Raw genomic sequence first — 27,967 nt, forward strand, 5'->3', positions numbered from 1 at the left:
AGGGGGACATTAACCAAGCAGCACTGTGCGTTGATTTGCTTTTCATTCCTTCATGAATGGTCATTCTTTGATCTGTCCTCATAGATTCATGAACAACTTTGGGTACCATGTGTGTACATAGCCTAAGAGATGGTCTAACACAGGAGTAGGCAAACTCCGGCCTTTAGGCCAGATACAGCCTAGCCAGTAGTCCGTTCTGGCCAAACACCCCCTTGGTTGATCCGACCTAATCCCGGCCAGCAGGGGTCGGCAACCTGCAGCTCCGGAGTTGTATGAGCCTCCTTGTTATGCCTCTTTTTCCTATTTACTGCGGCGGGCGTTAACACTTCCGCCACCAGGGTAAGGGGACATTCCCTTTCCTCTGTATGCATTGCGGAGGAGAGAGATTTCCTTGCAGGGGCGTTCCTGGTGGGGGGAGGAGCCATCAGCGTGGGACTCAAGAGAGATTTGGGCCTAGTGTGCCTTCTTGACCTCCTAAAATGGCCTAGTAGCCAAAAAAGTTTGCTGACCCCTGGTCTAAAAGATTCAGAAAATGAAACAAATGTAATCCTGGATGCACTGGAATTTTAAAAAGACCCTTCAGGAACAAAAATGCCATTTATTGTTGAGCTGTAAAATAGACATGTTACAATGTAATGTCAAAACTTTGTTGGGAAGAGAATAGAGAAAACAACAATTACAAAACTATTTTGTTGTTAAGAGCATTGACAGAATTCATCTGTTAAGTCAACACAGCTTCACGTATACACTGTTCACAAGTTCAAGCCTCAGTCCTGGATACTAATAAATGTGTAAAATAACCTAAAGTGACCCGGTATGCACATAACATATAATGTCAAGAGGTAAAAGGAAGGAACACAATTCTTTTTCTTGGCAGACTTTATGTTTGATCAAATCTCAATGTGACCTAAGTTAGTCATAGCCTGGTCAAAAGGTAATAAAGTAAAAAAAAAAAACTCATGAGCCTTTAGTATAATATTGTTATACTTTATTCTAGGAACAAACTGGACAATACAGATACTACACGAAATGCTTTTTGAACTGCACAATAAAGAGCCAACGCTAGATCAAGCCATGTTGGAGTTTGGGAAGCCAGATAAATATGAGGTTTGTACAAAATATGGGTACTGCAATAAATAATGCATATGGTATTACATTATTGGTGATTGTATTCATTTATCTGCTTGATTTGTTAAACACGATGACAGTAAATTTAAATTAATCGGTAACACTTTACATACCTCATGGGTACCCTCACAGTAATACTCATTGTGGCTGTGCATTTCATGCAAAATACATTTTTTTATACGATTTTAGCACAATCAGGCACAGCCATGTGATGGAGGTGACTCTAAAATTTGGAGCAAGCAGCAATGTTGTCACAGCATCACAGGAATCTGCATCAGGTGGAATTCACTGGGCAAGGTCAACAGTGTAGATGTACAAATACATTTCTTGCAGCAGCCATGTTTTTAATGTGAGGCCATAGTTCAAATGTAAATGAATGGGCTTTCAAATGTGGGCTGTGTCAAACACAGCTAAGCCGCTCTAAACAATTTTAGGTTGTGACAACTCCAGGTCATCACAACCTTAAGGCTGCCTAGCAGCACTGTCACAACTGCCAAAAGAATGGTAAACAGTGAAACCCATGCCACTGTCAGTATGTTTAAAGTGAAAATTAACATTACAAAATGAAATGCGAACAGGCATGTCCTGTTTGCAAATTATTAAATATACATGCCTGGTCTCCATTTTTTATTTACACTCACCTGTCCATTGCCATTCCATCTTCATCCAGTCCTCTTCCAGGTGTCAGGACTTCTTCAGGCATCGTGATCGGCCAGGCCAGGAAAACGCAGTACCTACCTTAGACTAGGTACACACGTGTAGTGGTTCTCGTCCGATAATCGGCTCAGGGCTGAAACTGGACAAGAATCTTGCGTGTGTACATTGCTCCTTGTCCGAACGACTGTTTGGCGGATCCACGGACAATGGACGACGAATGATTGTAATAGAAGTGAAGGGGCAGTGAGCTCAGCGGGACCCCGCTACGTCGTTCTTCCCCTCCCCTCTCCATAGAGCAGAACAGTGCTGTATGTACAGAGCTTGTTCATGCATCATGCAGTCGTTTGGAGTTCATGCATCGTGCAGTCGTTTGGAATAGATTGTGAAAGATCCAACGACAATTATTGCACGTGTGTACATAAACATATCCTCTGCAGACTGGTAAGTATGTTTTTATTGGAGAGGGTCCTGACCCTTTTTCAATAAAAATCCTGTATGCCTGCAATTTTTCATTGTGTGAACAGAAACGGGATAAATAAGATTATTAAAATTATATATTTTCATATTTTATATTTAGATTATATATCTATTTATATTTAGATTATATAAATAAGATTATTATTTTCACTTTTCCCCTATGTGACTCCATTTCTTCATATGCATATATATGTGTGCATGTATTAATAATTAAAACAAAGCTTCCATTAACATTAAATGTTCTTTTTGTTCTGTAAAGTATCTGAATCAACAGCCATCGCCAAGAGTCATGTCATCACATATTACATATGAAAACATTCCGAAAACATTTTTTGAAAAGAAGACCAAGGTATAGTCCTAGTAAATTTGCTGTTCTTTTTGTAAAAAAATATATATTTGTACATTTTATATCAGCAGCTTTCAGATATCAGAAATGTGTTCATTTTAAGCATGTGTACGTTTATATTTGGGAAAAAACTTTCTTGAAAATGTAGATAATGTGTAGATATTCTACGTGATACTTTTCCTTACTATAACGTATTTACAGTGCTCATCCTGAATATGTCATATGGCTTCTGGGTCCTTCCATTGTAGTTTAATACCATCTGGCCACAAATACAGAATCCTTGGAGTTTTCTGTGCATTGAACAGATAGAGCAAACATCTTTTATGTTATCTTTCTCCCAAGTTATCATCTGTTAATTACTAATTTCTCATGAAATGACAACAAGTGAAGTGAGTGAGAATTGCCACCAGGGAACAGGATGTTTGGTATTCCCAGGCTTACTATGAAAATAAATACATTTATGAAAATAAAGTTAACTAGTTTAGGGATCTCTTCAAAATAGGACTGGTATTCTGCAATAAATTACATTTGCAAGCTGGGTTGGATAACATTAAAATGACCAAAGTAAAAGAGTGGGAACAGGCTCTTTGGAATGGCCATGGGCAATTTTCTGATAAAATAACATTTCTTCAAAAACATTTCCATTCAGGTCTAGTAATGAGTTTCAATGGTTATGTACATAAATATATAATTTGGCCAATATCTTTCAGTTTTATATAGTGGAAGGTTTAGAACCTCTATCATGTATTTCTTTCTGCTTGTCCCTTTTGGGCATTGTAACCTCTCTATTTGATCTGGTCAGATAGGAGTTTAAACAAAAGGGAGAGGGGCAGAAGAAAGGGGGGGGGGGGGCTGTGCATATTTCTGCTACTCCTAGGCAGGGGCACAGCATGCAGGTAATAGGGACAGTTAAAATTGCTGCAAATACAATTTGCCATTTTTTTCTCATTTTTGACTGTTAGCCAAGTAAAATCACACCAATCATTTCAAAAGGTAGTTTCTCCAAATTTTTACCCAAAAAATTTGCCTAGTTTCCCATGCCAGGGAAAAACTGAGCATTAGGCTAGAGTATGCCATCTAGGTTCCTGCCACCAGTGTAAGATACAAAATGAGCCATTTCTGTATTGGTGACCTTTTTCAGCCATCTGTTCCTGATGACAAGAAGAAATTGCATCACGACCACAACCACCAACAGCAATGCCATATTACTTAGTACAGCAGCTGGATTGGCTGAGCCATACAATACCTGTTATCGACAGGACTAGTCTGGACTGAGTTTGGCAGTAGGCTGCTGGATTGAAATTATATGTTCCGAGCACCTCTAGAAGAGAACTATACTGTTTTTTTGTTTGTTTTCCTACATTTGTTTTTGTTCTTGTTGCAGATACTACTTATCCTTCGGAATCCAAAAGACACAGCTGTGTCCTACTACCATTTCTCAAACAACAATCCTGTGCTTCCTTCATATGAATCTTGGGACTTGTTCTTCAAGGATTATCTATCTGGAGATGGTACTTGGCTGAATGTCTTTTAAAACATACAGGAGGCACACTTAAATCCAACACACTTTCTTTGTCACCTACTTGTGTTGAAATATGTTTAGCTTTACAACAGCGTTGTGTACTATAAAGATTGGCAAAACGATTCTATTTTAGCTCATGCCATTAAATCATAATTAAAGGGGAGTTATCTAATGAGACATTAAAGCATCAAGAACAGCCATCTATAGAATGTGAACACTATTTTTGCCTAAATGTGAGTGAATGATTGAAGTCAGCACAACTTTACCTAATTCTTCAAGCCAAGGGAATTTTTCCTGTGCAAAGTTCTGTTTACTTGTCTCAATGAATGAGGTAGAGCTAAGAGGGCTTAGCAAAGCATTTTGTTTTCTTTTGTTCACTAAAATAAAAATGAATTTTGTTAGTGAGCGCTACTCCTTTAGTAAATCAGGGTCATTGTTTATTTTACAGGGTATCCCTGTATGTTACATACTGTCTTAATTTTTTTTTTTTTTTTTTTAGTAATCTATGGATCGTACTTTGATTATACTCTTCAGTGGGAGAAACATATTGATGATGGAAATATTCTTGTACTTACATTTGAAGACATGAAAATGGTAAGTGTTTGCTCTATATTTTATATTAATACCAATAACTGCTTTTGTTATATATTTTTATGAATAAACACATCTACAGAGGATATCGTAAGGATCTACAAAACAAAAAGAAAAATTTATAAAACAATGATTAGATTTTATACAGTAGAAAGCATAGTGCTTTCTTCATCATACTGTAATCACCACCAAATAGTTGACGAAAAGTTATGCTTACTTCATTTGGTGTAACTGATACCCGTTGGGTGTTTCAGAAAACTTGGAATGGATTTTGTAAAGTCAATTTTGTCTATTTGTTTTTAAATGTTTTCAATCCTGAACCAGATTTATTCCAAGTTTGCTGGTTCACCCATGGTTTACCGAAGAAAGCGTATCTTCTGCAGTCCAATAAATCGGGCCCAGTGGCAGAGGTACGGAGAAGAGAAAACGTTGTTTGTTCAATTGTCTTTTTGTCCTTCCTAAAATGTGAGCCACCAGATGAGGTCTCAGGACCTCACAATTTCACCTTTTTTGTACGTAAAAACTTTTGCCCTATAGCCCTTATTGTCTGTAACTTCTTTCAAATGGTAGCTGCAAGCTGGAGCCTTAGCACAGGTTCACCCACATACGTTTACCAACAATATTTGCCATCAGTGTCCTTTTCTAATTTTCTTGCTTGTTTAATTTAGATAACTTGCCATCCTTGAAAGAAAAATGTTTGCCTCCCTCATTGTGTGTTGGTTGTTCTACCTTCCCTTCTTGGAAGTCCACACTGCAGACGTTGCTCAATGAGCAATTTGGACTTCTTAGTTCAATTACCACTGATACCAGTGATGTTTTTGGCTGTAGAGGCATTCTTTCACTTGTTCAACAATGTAAGAAGATATTTTAGGGGTTCTTTAATGTAAAAAGGTTGAGAAAGACTGCTCTAAAGCTACGTCTCTCAACGAGGGTTCCTCCAGGGGTTCCTTGAGCGACTTGTGACTCTCAGTTTAGTTTAAGTGACACCAATGTTGATTTTTGCTATCTGTAAGGGTGACAATTTTCCCACTGGCCAGCAGTGTAAGATTCATTATACTGACCACCATACTAATGTACTGTGAGTAGTGGATATAGTAATTATTGTAGGGGTTCCTTAAGACCTGAAAGGGTTTCCCCATGTTAAAAGGTTGAGAAAGAGTGCTCTAGAGAGTGCTAATAATGATAAATGCAATATTGCTATTTATATATTTGCTGTCTACAGGACCTTCCAAAGGAGTTGAGAAAAATAAGTGACTTCTATGGGTTGTCACTAACAGATGAGCAAATCAAAAAGGTACACGAAAAAACTACATTTAAGTCTATGAAGGAGAATTCTGGCAACACACATGGAAATCTTGGAAATGTTTTCTTCCGAAAGGGTAAGTTATTAAAACTGATTTGTCCGGTGTTTTACAAACAAATAATACAGATATTATTCTAACACCTTGGGTTTGATTTACAAAAGATGTTTATTTCAACCTACCAATTATATGCAAGACATGGAGGGAAGATGCATGTGTCAGTCCTCTAGACTAGTCCTCTTCTATTTTGTAGAAGCAGTAGGTCATATCTGATTAGAGGTTGGGAGTCAGGTGGATCTGTAGAGGCTGCTGTAAATTCTTTTCAGATAGTTAAGACAAAAACATTTTAATAACCACGCTCCCTTGTTTTCTATTTTCTATATTTCAATGGCCAAGGTAGGTAGCTTCCAGAATTAGAGGGTCTTGGTGGTGTGTTGGGGGTGTGTTATCCCCTGTTGGCGTTAGTTGTTTTATTGGAGGCTTAGTCCCCTTGGGATATCTGAAGTAGTCAATTCTTATGCTGTCCTGACATTGGTGTAGTGCATTTGGGGGCAGGGATGGATTTTAGCCATTGGTTAGCTGACACTAAAGACTGTCTTCATGTAACAAGTGAAACTAAAGTCCCACTTTAAAAAATCCACATGCAGACAGGTTCTGCAATAAGTACCTTACCTGCCTGATTGTCGCCCAGCTGTCAAATACCGCTGAGCTGTGCATGAGCAGCTCAGCATTTGTTTCCAGGAATACCTGGCAATCCCAGCTTCTCTTTGTGAATGCTGGGAATGAATAAACTTGCACACACCTGCACAAGAATGATCCCAGCCAATTAGGTTAGCTAAAGATTGTCTCCAGCAATGGTCACACCCTATAATGGGTTTTGCAGGTTTAGTTCTGTTTTAAAACCATGCCATGCAGTGTGTGCTTATTGGCAGCTTTAACAAAGGGATAAATCATGACTGATGGATAAATCAGTAATATTCATGTTCATGTTGGATAATTTAAGCTTTATTTGTATTTATTTATAATAATCATTTGAGTTCTGTGTAGCTCTAACCAAAGCAAATTATCAATTTACAAAGGGATTTTTTACTTAGTCTAGTAAATGTAGTAAAAATTAACGAAAATTAAAAAAAACAAGAAAAAAGTATTAGTTTTGCTTGCACGTAAATGGATCACTGAAGTCAGCAGATATACCTTAATTCACTAAGATAAGGGGATTATCCCTTGCAGAGTGACAGCCTTTGTTGTTTTAGTTTAGTAAATCAACTCTACTGTTTTTTTAAATACTGTTTACAGCGATACAAAGTACTTTTCACTACCTGTTTTGATGTAAAAAAATAGCTTTACTTAAAAGCAAAACATTAACCTTAAAATCACCCATCTCAAAGTACAAACTGGTAGTAGAATCTTTTTAATATTAACTGATAGGGAGATAAAAATAGATGTACTGCAAAGCTGCATAGTCACAATCAAGCTTTGATTTGACTAGTAAATAATATTAACAGCAACCACATAGTGAGGTCCAATTTAAGATGCAAGATTGTGTAAATGTTCACTTCAGTTACCCAATCATATGCAAAGCAACTGCACATGATTCAATATTTAAAGTAAACAGAAATGTGCTTTTCACATGCAAATGTTTGAGTAAAGACTTGTTAAGTAAATCACATCCACTAAGGGAACCTTAGTAAAACAACTTATTCATATAATATTTAGCATAGAAGAATTGTTCACTGCAACATTGTTAATCAATTATCTGTTTCTATTTGATCCAAATCAGACTATCAGGGACCAGCTTAAACACAAAAATGATATATATTTATATTAATGATATGATCTACACCAATGAAATCCCAACAAAGACTTGGTACAAAATAAGTCTAAATATAGTCACATATTACTTACATATTATAACAAGCTTACTTTCCTCATTTAACTCACAAACAGTTTGGGATTTTCCAGAGGAGGGTTGTCGTGCTGCAGCTAGCGAAAGTGTAATATATCTTAAATGTAAATCAAGTACTTTATTACTATTTTATTTGTTTTTTAGGAGAAATTGGGGACTGGAAGAACCTTTTTACTGAAGAACAGAGTAAAGAGTTGGATGCACAGTTTGAAAAGTATCTTGCTGGTACAAAACTTGGAAAGATGATTAACTATGAAAAATACTGCACATTTTAGTACATTTTAGTGTATTAAACTTTATCTCTTTTTAAAAAAAATGTATGTTTTTTTATACAATTGTAGTAATTAAAAGCTTTTTTAGTACATTATAAGTTTTTTTTTTTTTTTTTGTACTTGTATGTATGTATATATATATATATATATATATATATATATATATGAAATGCAGTGGTTTGAAGCCAATATACATATTGTTGGCTGTACATAGCAGAATTTGATTGTATAACCCACATTAGATTAACCAAAAAATATATAGTATACTCAGAAAGAATTAACGTGAATTGAGTTTTTGTTTATGTAGGCCCTTGAAGTTCATAAATCAGAAGTCCCCAACCCCCAGCCGTCTGACAGGTGGGCCGTGAGAGCACGGGGACCAGCAGTGGTCTGCAGCTCTGGCCAGTGCACCCCCCAGTGTGGTCAGGAGAAGGTCCCTACTGGGGGGGGGGGCTCACTGGCCAGAACGGCGGACCATCTCTCCCGTACAGATCGGGTTGTGTCTCCAGAGTGGGTGTGTTCTGGCATTATGACGTCACTCAGGGTGAAGTTTCTTCCCATTAGAGTGACATAGGACTCCACATGCGTAGTCCGCTGTCTATAGATTCAGTGGTCCGTGAGCGTTCTGTTTTAAAACCATGTCATGCAGTGTGTGCTTATTGGCAGCTTTAACAAAGGGATAAATCATGACTGATAGATAAATTAGTAAAATTCATGTTCATGTTGGATTTTTTAAGCTTTATTTTTATAAAAAAAAATCATTTGAGTTCTGTGTAGCTCTAACCAAAGCAAATTATCAATTTACAAGGGATTTTTTTTACTTAGTCTAGTAAATGTAGTAAAATTAACGAAAATTAAAAAAACAAGAAAAAAGTATTAGTTTTGCTTGCACATAAATGGATTACTGAAGTCGGCAGATATACCTTCATTCAGATAAGTGGATTATCCCTTGCAGAGTGACAGCCTTTGTTGTTTTAGTTTAGTAAATCAACGCTACTGTTTTCTTAAATACTTTTTATCAGCAATACAAAGTACTTTTCACTACCTGTTTTCATGTAAAAAAAAATAGCTTTACTTAAAAGCGAAACATTAACCTCAATATCACCCATCTCAAAGTACAAACTAGTAGTAGAAGCTTTTTAATATTAACTGATAGGGAGATAAAAATAGATGTACTGCAAAGCTGCATAGACACAATCAAGCTTTGATTTGACTAGTAAATAATATTAACAGCAACCACATAGTGAGGTCCAATTTAAGCTGCAAGATTGTGTAAATGTTCACTTCAGTTACCCAATTATATGCAAAGCACCTGCACATGATTGAGTATTCAAAGTAAACAGAAATTTGCCTTTTTGCAATTGTTTGAGTAAAGACTTGTTAGTAAATCGTAAATCACATCCACTAAGGGAACCTTAGTAAAACAACTTATTCATATAATATTTAGCATAGAAGAATTGTTCACTGCAATATTGTTAATAAATTATCTGTTTCTAATAGATCCAAATAAGACTATCAGCGACCAGCTTAAACACAAAAATGATATATATTATATATATATATATATATATATATATATATATATATATGATATGACTATATATATATATATATATATATATATATATATATATATATTACAAATCATAGGCTAAAATGTTTACAAACAGTTTGGGAGTTTCCAGAGGAGGGTTGTGGTGCTGCAGCCGACCAGCGAAAGTGTAATATATCTTAAATGTAAATCAAGTACTTGATTACTATTTTATTTGTTTTTTAGGAGAAATTGGGGACTGGAAGAACCTTTTTACTGAAGAACAGAGTAAAGAGTTAGATGCAAAGTTTGAAAAGTATCTTGCTGGTACAAAACTTGGAGAGATGATTAACTATGAAAAATACTGCACATTTTAGTACATTTTAGTGCATTAAACTTTATCTCTTTTTTAAAAAAATGTATGTTTTTTTTATACAATTGTATTAATTAAAAGCTTTATTAAAGTACATTATAAGTTTTTTTTTGTACGTGTGTGTGTGTGTGTGTATATATGTATATATATGTATATGTATATATGGCTGTATATAAAGTACGGTATACCCAGAAAGAGTTAACGTGAATTGAATATTTTGTTTATGTAGGCCCTTGAAGTTCATAAATCAGTCCCCAACCCTTGGCCATCTTACAGGTGGGCTGCAAGAGCACGGGGACCAGCGGTGGTCTGCAGCTCTGGCCGGTGCACCCCCCAGCGGGGGCAGGGGAAGGTCCCCAATGGGGGATGGTGCACCGGCTAGAACCGCGGACCATCTCTCCCGTACAGATCGCAAACTCCGTGCAGTGGGCGGGTTGTGTCTCTGACATGGGGGGGTTCTGGCATTATGACGTCACTCAGGGTGAAGTTTCTTCCCATTTGAGTGACACAGGACTCCACATGCGCAGTCCGGTGTCTATAGATTCAGTGGTCTGTGAGCTGCAAGAGGTTGGGGACCTCTGCCATAAATTATGCATATTTGTAACATCTGGTCAGCTTAATAAGCCCAGAGTGAAGGGCCAGATTTCTCACAAGGCCACATAGCACTATAATGACATCCCTTTGAGGAACTGGAACCTGCTGCTGTTGGCTGACCAACTGTAGCGTAACAGAAAGCACAAAGTAAAAGTGAATATACAGAGGTCGCAGAGTGCAAAGATCTGTGCAGGGTGACATTTGTATTGAAGGTACTTTTTTCTCTCTGTCTTCCCTCCCTCTCTCCCCCCTGTTTTTTCCCCACCTCTTTGTGTGTCTCACCTTTTACTCTCTTTTTCTCTCTCTCTCCCCGCAAAAAAATGTATTTACAAAATTAATCAGGCTCGTAATTTTTACACTATTGGAGAGCATGTGCAGTTTATGGAAGATACGGCATGCAGCTGGGGGTTATGAACAGGGGAGCTGGAGGCTGCTATAACCCATATCAAAGTAAAAAAATAATTACTGAAATAAAAAGACAAGTGATAAATGTTAGGAAAAAATACTTTTGATGCTCATATTATAGGGATGTAACCTGACAGCAGGGCAGAGGGGGAGAGAATGTTTGAACAGATGTTACCTGTTTAATGGCTGCCTTAAAAATATTTAGTTTCTGGAAGTGTGGGATGTTCTTGTGGTTCCTTCCGCTGAACCATGTGACTACTGTGTACTGTGCTGAGGTAGGGCCTGCAATAACAACACTGTCCTACAGCAGAAGGCCAGGTATCCAACACACTAAAACTAGTACTGCATGTCACTGAAAATTAGAACAATGGGCCTGATTTATCAAAGCTCTTCAAGGCTGGAGAGGATACACTTCCATCAGTGATCCAGAAAACTGGAATGGATCTGGTACAGGATTGGAAACATTTGCTAACTAATAACCTTCAAGTATTTGCTATCTTTTCCAGGTTTGTTGAATCACCCAGATTAACGGATGAAAGTGTATCTTCTCCAGCTTTGGAGAGCTTTAATAAATCGGGCCTAATGTGTTATTTATTTATTTATTTTTTGTACATGCTTAAAAGGCCTATTGAAAATGCAACATTATTACAAACTAATGCTAGCAGTGACAAATCACAGAGACTGATGCCGGACAAAGTTCTTCTAAATCAATTTTCGAAATAATAATTGGATGATAATTGGAACAGGAATAAAGAAATAAATGACAATTTTGTTGATTACATGAAATTATATAAATTTTTTAAAACACTACAGTGACTTAATATTACTGGTGACAACATGGACAAAGTACATTGTATTGTCTGCCTGTCAGCAGCCATTAGGCTGATACACTAACGTTTTCCTTATGACTTCTAAGCTCCTGGTAAGCACTTTTTCATCTTTCTTCTTTGAATCTTTGAATCTATGGTTATCTATACATTTTAAATAGGACCAGGAGTTAAAATACCCCTTGATGTGCCTAAAATACCTGATAACTTTACCACTCAAGTTTTACAATTATTTAAAGAGGAACTATACTCAAAAGTACCCCAAAACAAATAAAACACACTTACCTTCAATCCCGCAGGGCAGGCTGATCCATCTGGAGGCCTCTTCCTGTGGGCCCCGCGTCGTCCTGGCATCCGTCTTTGGGCCAGAGTTTCGGGCACCGCCATCTTTTCCTCTTCTTCCAGGTTCTTCTTCCTACGTCACCTGACCCAGGCGTGATATCGGGTGACGTAGATAAAATAAAAACTTGCCTATCTCACTGCACATGCTTGAGATGCTCGGGTATGTGCAGAAGGAGCTCCCAAGAGCCTCCCAGGATGCGTGACGTAGGTATCCCGTGAGGCTCTGCACTCCCATTTATTCTCGATTGCCTAGGCACAGCTCCTTGCTTTTAAGACAGCTTGAAATCTTTGGCATATTGACTTCTATAATAAAGACACAGATCTTACCTTCCTCCAGAGCACAGGAATTTAAGTTTACATGATTCCTGTAAAAATCATCAGGTTTGTTTGCGCTTATGGAACAGATATAATAAAACACTGGTATTGGTATATTTTGTGGACCAAAAGGACCTAACTAAGATGATTTGTTTGAATTTACATACACTTCAGGAAGGTGCATAAATAAAATAAGTGATTTAAAGTCACAAATGTCATTTATGAACTCTCAGAACTTGAAATGAACTCTCTTTAAAATGCAATAACCTCTGTAGACAGTTTTTTTTCATCATTCCTCCCTTTCTCAAACCCGCCAAACCTGTTTGATTTTACTTTTCCTATTATTCTTCTGTACCAATATTCATTAACCAGTCTGTACCAACATAACTTCTAAAAAGTTCCCTGTCGTAGGTAAAAAGTAGTTGTCGTAGTTTGAGCACTATTGTATTTAGTGTGTGTTAAAATTGTAGAGCACTGTTTCACCTTAATACTTCATTTTATAGAATATATATTGCCCTAAACAACTACAAAATTAAATACTTAGCAGCCCCATAATGGAAAGATAATGAGTCACATTTCCTATAATAATATGAAATAATTTCCATAAAATATTTATATTACGAGAAAGAAGGATTACATGCTTGTATGAAGGTTGTATAAAGACTTATCATTGTTTTTCCCTACAAACGGCTTCATTAAGAGGAAACCACACTGCTCCCTCATTGGTGTAAAAACAAAATTAGCTGTCCTCCAACATTTTTTTCAGGAGGTACAAGACAGAGATCTCCTTACCTCTAACAGGATTTGGTCAGTTAGAAAGCAGCAGGAGGCAGGAAGCCACCCACCAGCACCACTAGGCCCTAGTCCGAACATACGAGATACATACGAGATATGGACTGTAGGGACTGTAAGTTGAATTTGTATGTAAGTTGGAACAGGTACATTATTTTAATAAATGCAATTAGGACAAATGTTTGTCTCAAAATATTATAGGCAGCGTGGTGTCAGTTACTATATAAAATCCTCACTGTGAGTTAATCCCAAACAAAGCAAAAAAAAACTTTATGGTGCCTAGGCATTTTATTAACTTCTGGAACAAGCTGTGCTTTGATATGCAAAAAGAAACAACTGTGGATTTTGTCAATAAAGAGTTACAAGATGCTACAGATCAGCTCAGCTCTCACCCACAGCCTCAGCTATGTTTAGCAAAAGATTTCTTCTGCAAGTCATGCAGACCATCCCCCTTCCCCATCCAAGCCTCCGTCCTGCACACAAGCGAGCAGGGAAGCCTGCTGTATGTCAGATGTTCTTAACTCAGGGACTACCTGTACTACCATCAGACCCTAGTGGATGCTGGTTTATACAAATAAACATAGATTTATTAATTCATACCTATTGGCTATATACGTGTAGTACCAACAGTTCCTCTGCATTCGAACTGTAATTAGTGCTTTCATATATGCAGTGATATGCAGCTAAAAGAACCTCAGGAAAAGCAGTTAACAAAGTCTAAAAATCAAAGACTCTGGTATTTTTGAGGTGAGGGATTTCACCTGGGGTTTTGACAAGTACCAGGGGTTTGACCGGTGCTTGACCAGGGTTGTGGGTCTCTAAGTCTAAAAGGGCCTATTCACACCATCATGTTGTGTCATAACAGGGTAAACCCTCATGTTACCACAGCGTGTGGTTAGTGCATTTTGGTGCCACATTTTTTAATTGGCTCACCAATGTTCAGAAAGCAACTGCTTTACAGTGCATTACAACATGCAATATGAGTAGCAATCTGCTGGGCTGTAAAGTTATGTTAGAAGACTTTTGTTTAAAGTTGTTGTTAAGGGTATTGGTGGCAGCCAAGAAGGGTTAGGAGGGTTCCTTGATCACCTAGTTGTTATAAAGGCCAATCATTACTGAACTTTGTCTTAGTTTATAGTGCTTGCCCAACAATCCAACATTAAAGTCAGTACATCAAGTTTATTTCCTTTCTGCTTGCCCAGAGCTTTAGTGCAACTGATGAACTGTAATACCAATAACCAATATTATGTAAAAATCGGGACTTTGTTTTCATCCTGTATACAATTTCCCCTCCACTTTATACTACAATCCCACTATATAATTACAATAGGATAATATAGTGCAGCAATTATGAGGTTAAGCAAGGTACATTTGCTTATCAGTGTCATTCAGGCTACTCCCTCTTCTGTCCGATCTTTACGGAAAACTAAGGAATGAATAGAAAACCCAGCAAAACAAGCTCTAGCATTCCAGGTGTCAGGTCATTACAATGGCGGACATGTCAGAATTTCTCCATGCGGTTAAAGAAGCAATTGAGGCTTCCAAAAATATCCCAAAAGACGATTTGATTTTTACATACAATGGAGTGACATATCCTACTGCAACTTGTGATTTTGACACATTCAAAGCTTTGGAAACATTTGAGACACGTGAGGATGATGTTATGCTGGCAGCTTATCCCAAGTGTGGTAAGTGATAATGTAATGAAATTAGTTTGTATTTAATTTTGATATCAATATACTAATTGCCCCTTAAATGGCCATGGCTAATCAAAACTTTTGTGATCAGACCAAATTCTGAAGCTTTAGTTTGGAGCATGTACTCACTAATAATGTTTTAACTGTGTTGTATAGCCACATTTTATTTCTTTAATAATGTTCGTTTGTATTGCACACATGGAGTCTTTGTTTAGTATGTTGTTTTTTGAAATGTCCTCAATAATATTTATGAAACACAGAATTGCAGTTTTAGTTTGTTGAATGCATAACATATTCTAAGGGGTCTATTTATAAAGCAGTGAATATGACATTCCCTGAACATTCTCTGGTGGAGAATCTTCCAGGTACATGGGTTTCAATGGCAGTGACTGATTCTGCACCAGGGAATGTTTCAGGGAATGTCAGATTCACTATTTTATACATAGACCCCTATGTGATTAGTAGGTCCACTTAACTTACTACTGCTTAAAGTTTTCACTACATTATTCAATAAATATTCAAATATTCCAATACATCTTGGATAATCAAATAAATAAAAAAATCTCAAATTGGCACAGGGAAATTTCCTAAACACAGGGACCCCAAAATATAAGGTGTGATATAAATGTTACCTCTGTATGTTAAATCAACAAATGCATTTTTTTATTTTAAAACATGGGAAAATTTCAAGTATAATTGATGTAATTCCCTGGCCAGCCTGAGACAATGTAATGAACAGCAGAGTCACTGCAAATGTGACTAAAAAAGATGAAACTGTGCAGGCTTAAAAAATAACAAACACTAATTTCTTGTCAATTGTATTTAATGAAAGTTTTACAAAACATGAACAAATATACAAATAGGAGTTATGGATATATTTGTTTTATAGCATGCACATTCTAGTGACAGGTGTATTATATAACATGCTCTGTAGCAGTCTGTATTTACAAATGACAGATTGCTTGATGATTAGTGGTGGTCAAACAGTTTGTATAAGAGTTATTTCTGATTTGAAAAGGAGAGATCCTGACCTCAGATTAGGACTAATTTCTGACCCTACATTTAGTAGTTTAATAAGCAGTTAGCTCAGTCGATTCAATACGACTCAGAATGTATTGTAATTGATATTAAGGTGTGTATGAATGAGGTTGTAAATTTTTATCCATCCCCTGTGCGCCTAAAGGCAAAAACCACCAAATGTATGGTACTGTAGGTAGAGTCTCCTCCAATACACCTTTTATACACCCAAAAAACGCTGTTCTCATAAGTTGTTGTCTGTTTAAATGTGGACAGAAGAGTAAGTGAGAGAAAACGTTTTTAACATATCTCTCCCAAAATAGCCCAAAAACCTGATGGGTTTGTCTTTTCCCACTCTTTCCAAAACTGGCAAGCGTTTTGGCTGGAAACTTTAGGTTTATTTTGGCCAATGTCAGTAAAAGCTTATATTTAGCCAAATCCTTTTTTAGAGTGGGCCGGTTCTGGTATCATGACGTCAATCTAGGGGAAGTTTCTTACCCTTTGAGTGACACATGGCTCCCCGTGCATGCTCGGTCTGGAGTCCATAAATTTAGTGGTCCATGACATCCAAAAGGTTGGTGACCACTGGTTTAGATATATGTCTTACACACCACTTAACATTCCAGAGATAATACCCTTTTTTAAGGGGGACCTGCTTGACATGTCACTCTCTCTGGCCCCTTAAAAGTAACTTAGACTTCCATAGGCACCCTGTACAGCAGGAAGTGACATAAGGGTTAGGTACCTAAACTGTGACACCCTAAACTTAGATAGACCCCATACTCAAACATACATTACATAAAATCAATACTACTATGTACAAGAAAATATACAAAACCTTAGGAAATGAAAGCCCACAATATTTGAAACTATGGTTATATGGCCTTATTTTAAATTGTTCTTATAACAGATTGGCTTATAGTGAATCATACGTCTAACATTTTTTTTGTTGTGTAACTAATTCTAGAAGAAAGAAAAACTGTGGATGTAAAAAAATATTACCCTAAAGTAACTGCTGACATACTCTTCCCCATCACCATCTTTATCATAAGTGCATTTTGTTCATTGTCTTCTTCTCAACATTCTTAGGCTCAAACTGGACTGCCATGATTTTACATAGCATTGTCCATGCAGTGCACAATAAACACCCTTCTGCCTTCATCCCAATGATAGAATTCAAAGCCCCCAACAAATTTGAGGTATGTGCAATTTACATCTACTAGAGTTGTAAAAAATGGGGGAAATGGATGGGAATGTTGCTTATACCAAGTAAACAGATGTCTAATATCATTTTCTGCCTTTGCAGCTAAAATCTGCATTACTTCCACTTCCCCTTAGTATAAGACTAAAATGGTATGTTTTTTATGTTCTTCACTAACAAGAAGTAACCTTAGTAAACAATACCATTCTGTTGGTAAAAGGTTTGTGATGCTTTAAGAACAAGTTTACATTTAATTATTAATTACCGGCTTTCCCCTAGCCCCCACCTCACAATAATCTTCTCAGGATGGTGACAGTCACCCATTTTTTCATATAAATACCTGTGCTATTGCACCATTGTTCCATTGTTTGAATACAATTGGAGAAAGCTTTACAGCAGGAGGAGGCATAAAAAGGAAAGTAAAAGGTAAAAAGTTAAAGGGACCCATCACCACATTTTCTTTTTTTTATTAAATCTCAGAATGATAAACCAATTATTTATTTGTTTTAGTAATTTGCCCCCTGCTTTAACCCTGGTAAATTGACATATGCTAAAGATAATAAATACAAATCTGCAATCTCTGTGTGTCTGCTTTTACATTTGAATGTGCCTATACACATTTGCATGTAGAAAAGTTTCCCAAGGCTGTGTAAATGGGAGCATGCCTTATGAGTACGTTTTGGCTCCACAAGCAGCTTTAACTTTTTATTCAACTATAGAACTTACCATGGTAAATGGTGCTAACTCTCCTGCACTACTGCACTCCTAACCCTCTGTTGTGCACATGCATGAGCATTGTCTTCTGAGCCAGGTGCTGCTGATGGAATAAACATGGCAGTGCCTAGCAGCCTTTAAATATTGTTGGTAAGATGTTTTGTTGTGTTTTTTTGTCCTCTCTACTATAATAAAGTGACATTTATTGTTTGGTATTCTGTTTTAATGTAGAAGCTAAAAGCTGATTCTTCCCCAAGAGTCTTATCAACACATTTCCATTATGACAATATCCCAAAAACATTCTTTGAGAAGAAAGTAAAGGTAAGTTATAGAAATGTAATAAATGAATGTCCAATCTTTGTTGGGTAATAACAGAAATAAAATAGACCATGGTCTATTATAAAGTTTGGGGCATCCTAAAGGAAGAATAGTAGCCGTGATGATACGAAAATAGCATTCGATTGTATTTTCTAACCTGCAATATAACAATAAAAGCTCTAATCTATCTGCAATGACAAACATTTTTATAATGCTAAAGTTCATAGCAGAGTAACTCATTTGAACCCTGTAGAAATCCTGCTGTTACATAATATTTGTTGAACTCCAAGCAATGTTAGTTTCTTAGTTCTGTTGGGGCTGCCATTTAGTAGCTGTCTTTTGGAAAACTAGTCAAACCCTTCCGCTATCCTAAATTACCCAACAAATAAACTATTTTTTCAATAGTCCAAGATAAGAATTTTTTGATCTAGGAAAGCTTCCCAGGCCCCTCTCCCCCATGTCAAAAAGTTCCAACATTGCAAAAGTCAACCTCTTTTGAATGGGGCCTGGTACAGTAGTACCCCTGAATAAGAGTACACTTGACTTTTCTACTGACATTATTATAACATTCACAAAGAGAAACAACAAATCACTTTCAACAGTATATTTATTGGGCTAAAATGTAATTTACCAAATACAGAAGGGAATAGAAAGGTATGGGGACTACCAACCCTTAAATGTATATAAAGAGTTCAGTGTTGCCAACCCCAGAATAGGTAAGTATACAAACGAAAGAACACAAGAACACAGAAATCATACAAATATATTGTAATAAATATTATACAAATCAAACAATGTGCTTTTAAGGTGTGTAACAGCGTATAAAAAAAACGATCAAGCTATTCTTTGTCCCCTCCTCCCCACAACATGGTGGGAGGAAGAAGGTAGGTTAGGGACTTATGATCTAGACAAAGCTTGACCTAATATCTGAGTGTTTGAAATGAGGATTGTGTGTTGACCCAATGCGTTTCGCCTTTGTAGGCTTCTTCAGGGGGCTTTACAAATCACACATAATGAAACCACTATCAGTGAACTTAGAAGGAGGAAATCACAATAGGTTGCTTGTGAGCATGAATAGTAATGAAGATAGGCTACTGGTGGTGGTGCTGTGTTATGAATAGTTCAGCCTGACCACCAGTTCACCACCAGTTGTGATTTCCTCAACCCAAGTTCACTGATACTGGTTTCTTGAACTATAGCATATCGAGTGCATGTTGAACTTTATTATGTGTAATTTGTAAATCCCCTGAGGAAGCCTACAAAGGCAAAACACGTTGGGTCAACACATGATCCTCATTTCAAACACTTGGATATTAGGTCAAGCTTTGTCTAGATCACAAGTCCCTAACCTACCTTCTTCCTCCCACCAAGTTGTGGGGAGGAGGGGACAAAGAATAACTTGTTTGTGTTTTTTATACGCTGTTACACACCTTAAAAGCACATTGTTTGATTTGTATATTATTTATTACAATAAATTTGTATGTTATTTGCCAAAAAAAAACCCTGCTTTCTGTGTTCTTTGTATAATTAATTGACCAAATATAAAAGTTCATTGAATTCACATACACTTTAAGTAGGCTGAGTTTGACAGATCTTTTATTTATACCTTTAACTTCAAAATACATGAATGAAGATGAGTACCTATGGAAACTCTGCTGCTGGTCAGATTCCTTTTACATTGAAAGAATTCAAACTTGGGTTGGACTAGGTGTGTCTAATTTGTTCAGGGTGAACATCTGTCCAAAGTCCTAGCTGCAGCTTAGTTATACCATTCTGTGAAGCATATCTTGGTAGTACTGTGCTGAGCTTACTTGTAATAGTCTGTGAAACAATATTTCTTAATGATAATTCCAAGGTCACAGCTATAGCTTAGTTGTAACATAAGCATATGTTATTAAAGTGTTCAGTCTGTATATGCCACATGAATTCCTCTTACCGATTCCATAATATTTTTAAAACATAAATTCTATATTGGTATTCATAGCTATAAGAAATGCAAATGACAACAATACATGTGTTCAGATCAGCCTAATAAAATGTTTCTTAGCCTGAATTTTTTTTTATTGTACAGTCTAGAAAAAAAAAAATAAATCTGCTTTTTGTCCTGGTGATCATTTTCATTGGGACAAATAAGGGAAAATTTTTGAGTTGTGAACGAAGATTAGCAATGTATTGAAAAGATTTGACAACCATCATGAAAGAATTTCCCCTCTTTGGAAATTTTCTTTAACTTCCTGTTTACCCAATACCTGGTCTGTCCAAAACATTGGTCTGTCCAAAACATTGGTTTTGGTCTAATTTATACAGTTTGGACTTTAGATATACTTTGAAAGCATATCTAAAGCCTAAGATTTCATTTTTTTGCATTTTCAGAGGGTTGAAAGAACCTCTGTTAGGTTGTTATTGCTGTCTAAGCCCCCACTGCTTCCATTGCCACTAGGACTGAAAGGTATGAGATATCCAAAACTTTGGAACAAGAATATAGGGGAAATATTTCAGGGGATGTTTTGGTGACAACTGCATAAGTGGTAATTTCCTCTTACTTTCTGTTGCATCTATGGAACAAGAAATAAAAGTATTTTTTCTCAATAGTATACAGATGTTTATTAACACCAGCCAGGTTTTAAACTGTTCCCTTTTGTATCTAAACTTATAAAATTGGCATTAAATATACATTAGCAATTTTACCAATTGGTTGACGAATACTATTTTTTAATTCTAATTTTTTGGTTTTGTTTTTTGTAGATTTTATTGGTGTTTCGCAATCCAAAAGATACAGCTGTATCACTGTTTCATTTCTACAATAGCAATCCAATACTTCCAAACTACAATAGCTTTGATGACTTTTTCCCAGACTTTATGAGTGGAAACGGTAAGATTTGCTCTAAGAATTCTGAACATACTGATTTTTTTTCTTAATTTCATATGCCTGTTTTACTTTACAGTTTTTTTTTTTTTTTTTTTGCTAGAGATAGATAACATAGTTACTTTTTCTCAGACCTCCTGAGTAGATCCCCCCGTCGCCAATGTATTGAAAACGTAAGGAATTGTGTCCACAGGATTTATTAAGAAATGTATTTACTGCTTGTTAGAATATATAATATTGTGCAGAACTACATTTGCAGGAGCGGCTGGATTTTGTTTGGGTTTTTCTATGTTACCAGTTGGGACTCAACCCCAGAACCTCCAATGCCCCAGAATTTTCTGTTACCCCTGTATTCTTTGTATTCCAGATTCCCTTAGTGACACATTATGTTTTGTTCCTTGCTCTAAACTCTGGCCTGTTACAGACTCCAAATTAAAATGCCAAATTTGTACCTTGTACTATTCCCTGCAAAATATATTATTAATAATAATAATACTAATCAAAATAAATGGTGCATCAGAATGCCATACCCAGGGAACCATATGCAGCAAAGTTTATCAAGCTTTTTGCGTTTCTCTGGTGACCATTGGACATCCTCCTTAGACATCACCTTGTCACTGGGGGTTCATACCCCTTGAGCTAATAAAGTAGGCACCTGGTACCTGAACAAGCCAATTTCCCCGGGTTTCAGATTCCTGATTTTAAATCTTTATTGTGAAGAATAATTTGTCAATAAACATTAAATGAAGTGGATACATTTAAATTAATTATTTTTTTATGGTATTTCAGTTGTCTGGGGCTCCTACTTTGACCATGCTGCTGTTTGGAATAATTATCTAGACAAAGACACAATTTTGTTGATGACTTTTGAAGATATGAAAGAAGTAAGTGAACATTTTGCAATTTATCAACTGACAGCTTAACTGTTAATGTTTTAAATGGTATAACCACCAATATTTAAAAATGGAGCTATAGCAAGCATTAAAAGCTGAAGGGCTTACAATAAAGGGATACCAGTAAAAGACAATGAAGTGTAATCACACTAGTTTGCTTTAAACCACAATTATTTTACAAAGGATCATTTTAGAGAAAGATAAATCGAATTAGATTTTGTACAAATCCTAATATTTAGGTTACAATATCCTCTGACATGTATCATCACTTTTGGACATTTTTAAAGTGTTAATACTAAAAGTTATTGTGGCATTTTTGTTTCTAGTACTATTATTAATAATTATTTTAATAGAGCAATGAATCTGCCATTCACTGAAACATTCCCTGAAGGAGAATCAGTTACTGCCATTGCAACATATAGACCCTAATTTATTAAAGCTTTCTTAGGATTGAGTGATCCACTAAACCTGGAATGGATCTGGTCAAGGATTTCAGGTATGCTGGATCACCTAGCTTTACTGATGAAAGTGTATCCTCCCCAGCCTTGGAGAGCTTTAATAAATCAGCCTCATCGAACTGGATGATTCTCGACCAGGAAATGTAAAATTCACTGCTTTATAAATAGACCCCTTTAAGTCATACCATGCTCTGCAAGAAGTGTATAACTCTTATTAAAATATCAGATATACTATTGTCATGAATGTAACTTTATTTTAAATTACTGCCATACATATAGGATCTAGCAGGATCAATTAAGAAGATTTCAGATTTTTTTTCTATGCCTCTAACTGAAGAACAAGTTAAGTTAATTGCTGATAAAGCAACATTTAAATCTATGAAGGAGAATTCCAAAAACACTCATGGGGAAATGGGCACAGCTATCTTTCGTAAAGGTAAGAAAAGTTCATAGAATGCATCATGGCATTTTAAACCAAGTGTAATTTGCTGCAATGCTGAAACCTAGAATTGTTCTCCAGGGCTACAAAGCTTTTGTTTTACATCAGTATTTAAGACATAAGAGCAATCTTGACTTTTATGACTTTTCTACAGTGGTATAACCACATAATTGTCAGTAAAAAATCTAGATTACAACTGGAATTTCTTTCCCCATCCCCCAGCACTGTGAGTCAAGTAATTACAGCGCAGTATACACCATGGAAAACCTATTATGTCTTATTCCACCTGGCAGGGATTACTTTATTACATTCACCTTTAAAACATATTTGAATTGTGTGGCCAGATTCCTTTGTATATTGCATTCATCAGCTAGGGTTCCTCCAGAGGTTTCTAGGGGTTCCATGAGGAATGACCAATTTGGACTTCTCAGGTCAGTTACCACTGACACCATCAATCTTTTTGGCTATCTCTAAGACTTACATCTTTCCCAGATGCAATCATGCTAAAATACTATGAACTGTGGATGTAGTAATTAAAGCAGGGGTTCCCTGATGACCTGAAAGTTATTTCAAGGTTTCTCCCATGTTAAAAATGTTGGAAAGGCTCTTATAGACCATTGACAAAGTAGTCTACAGGTTTAAAGAGAATTTCTACTTTTGGTAGGAGAAAATGAATGATATATATTGCAAGAGTTTTAGTTAAAATGATCAGACTGTTTTACATGCTGTTGTTTCTGCTAAAATGGATAACTGAGAGTCATTCTGTTCACATTTAAGTTTCTGAGGTCTTTGGAGGGTCTGCTCCTTGCTCTAATCACTTGATTACTTCAAGTGTTGTAGCAGGAGAAAACATCTGAGAAAAACATTAGGCTAATCACATAGACAGACTGAAAGCAGTGATTTTTTAACCATAAATTACAAAATGTGAAGCAGAAAATGGAGTCTTGCATGACACTAATTATTATTATACCTGTTTTTGGCACAACTGCTCTTTTTTGCCTTAGGAGTCCTTTAAACACACTTGTGCTTTATACACCCTCAGACATGCAATCAAGTTGACGTTTAAATATTTTACCCCTACAGAATAAAAATTACTCAGTCTAAAACAATGTATTTTTTTCCAGGGGAAGTTGGAGACTGGAAAAATTATTTTTCAGAAGCTCAAAGCCAAGAGATTGATGCAGAATTTGAAAAGAGATTGTCAGGAACAAAGCTTGGAAAATGCTTGAAGTACGATATTTATTGCAAATGGTGACAAAGCAGAACTGTTATAATTTGGGACTTTGAATACTATTTGTTTAATATATGTATATAATCAATATGTATACAGAAGTCAAAAATTGTGATGCATTATATAACTGACCCATTAATTATATTTTTTCAGCAAGACAATCAGAATAAAACCACAATAAATATTTATGTTTTAACTTCAAAGTTGTAATTACTTTCTTAAAACTCTTTTTCAAAGCTCTACTGGTCACCAGCCAGACAAGAAACAAGTGGTGTATTTATGTGAGAATATTGGTGGGGCTTTCTCCTAAATAGTTGCCGGATCTATTCATCTCTACAAATGAATCAAGCTGTCATTCAAAACCGAGGGTGTATCCTTGAAAGAAGAGAGTGAGCTGGGCAGAATGTTGTTTTTGATCTCACGGTGTAGCTTCTCATTGTTGTTGTCTCCTGCAAATTCCTTCTTTTAGCTCCCTCACTCTTTCTCTCCTTTGTCTGGAAGGTGTGGTATTCTTTGTAATTAAATACAAATGTTCTTTAACCCCATTTCATATTAAGATCAAATCATAAACCCCAAACGACTAGGTTTTTAACAACTTATCTCTGTATCGCTGTGAGCCCAACCAATCTCTTGAAGCAAGGCTTTGTACACATCAGATAATTATTGATGTCCAAGACAAGCAGTTGTGCCCACTTCAGGCCAGAATCTGTTGGGTAAATTGGTCATGCAATGTCGTGCATGGATCATTCCAGAAACAATCACTATAAAAGTCAAAGGAGGAGAGCACAGTTGGGTGCTGCTCGCTTGTCCTCCCCTCTCCATAGAACAGAATGGGAGCTGTTTGTTCAGTCCTCATTTGTTCATCTGTCACTCTCTGACGCTGGTAACGATCATGAAAAATTGTTTCCAACAACGAATATTGTAAGTGTGTACCAATCCTGTCCCTAACCTAGATGCCAATAAAAAGTTTACAAAGGACAAATAACATAATTCTGTTGGAGACAGGTTAAAAGTACGGTGACCGTGCTTACTGCCCCCCGCAAAGACTCCTCGTGTAAGTGAGGTTGTGAGGAAGTGAGTTAAAAATGCCAAACCCAAAGTCATAAGAAGATTTATTATTTGCCTTCTTAACACACACCATTACTTTACAAGTGGTCCCATGAGATATGGGATAAAACCAAGAATTCCTAGCAACAAAGTCAGATAAAAATGGTTTTGGAAGTGTCTTAGATGTCTTGTACTGGGACATGTTGTATGCACCAAGAATATATTATTAGGTCACTAGATGTGTATTGTCTAGCACCTGTCATCGCTGCATGCATGGAAGGTGCCATCTTCACTGGCTCTGTGGCAAACTTCTGTGAAACTGGTGATCCTCTTCTATCATTGGATGATATAACGCATGTCTTCTTTGTAAAATAATACTACCTTCTGGTGGTTTTTGTTTTTCAAGATTAAGTATACCTAAGGAAGCCTGTACCACTTAACCATCCATCAGTTTCCTAAATGATCAAATGCCTTTTTAGTAACAACATTGAGCTGCTATATCTCAACAAAAAATGCTGCCCGTAAATGTTCTGTGATGCTTAAACCTTTCCAATGACAGGCAGTTGTTTGGCTTGGCCAAGGTTAACTGCAACAAACAGCAATTCAGTAGTTCCTTCTAGAATACAGAAAGAAACATTCTTGTAATTCTTTACATGCTATCCTTTTTTATTTGCACTGTTGTTTGGTATACTCATTTAATGTCTTAGTGATAGGAAAATAAGACATGATAAGACATCACCAAACAACCAAGTGGAGACGACCACTGTAATATCCTACGGTGGAGGGTTCAGCGGATCCTGCTTGTCCTTCCTTCTCCATAGAACTGAATGATACTTTGTATTCAATGCTTATTTATTCTACTGTCATTGGAAAGGATCAAGAAAGAACTAAATAATTCTTTATCAAACTACTACTAGACAAAAATGATCAAGAAGTATTGCTTCCAGCTTTAACTGTGTGTTGTATGGGGTTATGCCGAGGTTCTGCCAACAATCCAGAATGATTGTTATTATTACAGTGTGCTTAGAGTGTGCTTGTTATTATTACAAAGTATTTATATAGTGCTGACATATTAGGCAGCGCTTTACAAAGTCCATAGTCATGTCTCTAGCTGTCCCTAGGGGCTCACAAGCTAATGTCCCTACCATAGTCATATGTCTTTAAAACAATCTAAGCTCAATTTTGGGGGGAAGCCAATTAACCTAACCACATGTTTTGGGAATGTGGGAGAAAACCAATGCAAACACGGAGGAAAGGAGGACCTGCAAACTCCATGCAGATAGTGTCCTGGCCAAGATTTGAACCTAGGACCCTGCACTGCAAAGGCCAGAGCACTAACCGCTGAGCCATAGGAGCAAAATATAAGATTATTCTACTTCTACTCAAACAATCACTAAAACTAAAATGGCAAAATAGGCAGTGGGCTGGGGGAACCAGAGCAAGGTTAAATAATACTTTTACCCAGAGTTCAGCTAAAAGTATAAATAAATCGACAAGCCTAAAACATGGAGTCAGATACAGACTTATAACAGTGTCGCAGAAAATGATCATTTATAATAATTTCCATAGTTAGTAGAATATTTGAGCACCTGTACATAAAAGTACTCATTTATCCTATGAATACCAAATGGAGGTGGACAAGTCGGAATCCCCCTGGTTTGTACCCATTAGAAAAAACAAACGTGGTTTAGTGATCTGTCACAGTGTGAATGGGGAACAGCTTTACTAACTTTTAATACATTTTTGCCTGAAATGATCATGAACATTTGATCTGAGTGATGAAAATCTAGCAAATAAGCTATAACATAACATACATGGCTATACCATAACCATACAGGCCACGAGGTAAAAGTGTGTTGTGTAAGCACATGGCTACATTAAACAGGACTAACAAGTTTACTTTAACCTTATAGCTCCACAGACTGTTTATATTCACCTTTATATTTTTTTATGTTTGTATAATTTAATAGTGTCAAAGAAAGGTTTATCTAAATTCTTGGCTGTTGGATGAACCTTGTAAACATTTTAGTCAATAATTAACAAATAATGTCAAATACGTGGTAAAGGTTAGTTTAAACTAAATACTAATCAGACATACAATTACAGTAATTACCTTCTGGATTGTTTTATTGCAACCACTGCAAAAATAATAGTGATGAGCAAAACGGTAGGGGGAGAGTTAAAAAGGCTGATTAGGGTTTAGTGAGAATAAATAAGAAGGTTAAATAGGGTTTCATTCAAGTGCTGTAAATGAACTTTGCAAACATTTACAACACTTGTACTAATTAATCACTGCAGTTGGCTATAGCAGGGATCTTTTAAGCAATGGACCCTTTTACCGTACTAATGACAGGAAATGGTCTATGAGGAATTTAAGCATTTAATGTATTATACCAGCCTTCCCAGGAAAGGTGTACTTGGCAGGTAAAAACATTTTTTTTAGTTTAAAGGGAAGGACCCCTCCCCTTCTATCTTTACTGCCAGTGTGGTAAAGTCTGATTGAGAAACCCAGAGCCTCCTGGGATACAAATGTCAGGAATCCCAGGCTTCAGGCTGCTCCTTCTTTCCCTGAAATGTAAAATAAAATGATTTCATGCATGTGCAGTGAGATTGTCACTTTTTCCAGGAGGAAATATCACCCAATATTGCGCCTGCGCAGCGTTATCATAGATCAGGTGACATCAGCAAAAGAAGGAAGAAGACGGCG

At 36.5% G+C, this 27,967-nt stretch overlaps 2 protein-coding genes across 3 annotated transcripts in view; both read left to right on the forward strand.

Annotated features, from left to right (window-relative positions):
• LOC140329159 (sulfotransferase 6B1-like) overlaps positions 1–10,198 on the forward strand; it is a 46,658-nt gene extending 36,460 nt beyond the window's left edge. The window contains exons 8-13 of one of the 2 annotated variants that reach the window (XM_072409281.1): positions 998–1,107; positions 2,522–2,611; positions 3,993–4,119; positions 4,630–4,724; positions 5,944–6,100; positions 9,978–10,198. In XM_072409281.1, coding sequence (XP_072265382.1) covers positions 998–1,107; positions 2,522–2,611; positions 3,993–4,119; positions 4,630–4,724; positions 5,944–6,100; positions 9,978–10,108 — 710 coding nt within the window. In that variant the 3' untranslated portion in view covers positions 10,109–10,198. Of the gene's footprint in view, positions 1–997; positions 1,108–2,521; positions 2,612–3,992; positions 4,120–4,629; positions 4,725–5,943; positions 6,101–8,072; positions 8,299–9,977 lie in introns of those variants that run through there. The other variant, XM_072409280.1, reaches the window with a different exon arrangement.
• Positions 10,199–14,806: 4,608 nt separating this feature from the next.
• On the forward strand, positions 14,807–24,416 carry LOC140329160 (sulfotransferase 6B1-like). The gene is made up of 7 exons (XM_072409282.1): positions 14,807–15,067; positions 17,183–17,292; positions 18,240–18,329; positions 21,072–21,198; positions 21,982–22,076; positions 22,823–22,979; positions 24,107–24,416. Exons 1-7 carry the CDS (start codon positions 14,869–14,871, stop codon positions 24,235–24,237), a joined length of 909 nt encoding a protein of 302 aa, XP_072265383.1. The 5' UTR covers positions 14,807–14,868; the 3' UTR covers positions 24,238–24,416.
• Positions 24,417–27,967: the final 3,551 nt, after the last annotated feature.

Source organism: Pyxicephalus adspersus, chromosome 4, assembly GCF_032062135.1.
Source record: "Pyxicephalus adspersus chromosome 4, UCB_Pads_2.0, whole genome shotgun sequence".
Lineage (NCBI taxonomy): Eukaryota > Metazoa > Chordata > Amphibia > Anura > Pyxicephalidae > Pyxicephalus > Pyxicephalus adspersus.

Coding starts and splice junctions, on each gene's coding strand:
- LOC140329160 (XM_072409282.1), top strand. CDS start 14,869: ATGGCGGACATGTCAGAATTTCTCCATGCGGTTAAAGAAGCAATTGAG. Junction 21,199..21,981: donor AGACTTTATGAGTGGAAACG/GTAAGATTTGCT, acceptor ATGGTATTTCAG/TTGTCTGGGGCTCCTACTTT. Junction 22,980..24,106: donor CACAGCTATCTTTCGTAAAG/GTAAGAAAAGTT, acceptor ATTTTTTTCCAG/GGGAAGTTGGAGACTGGAAA.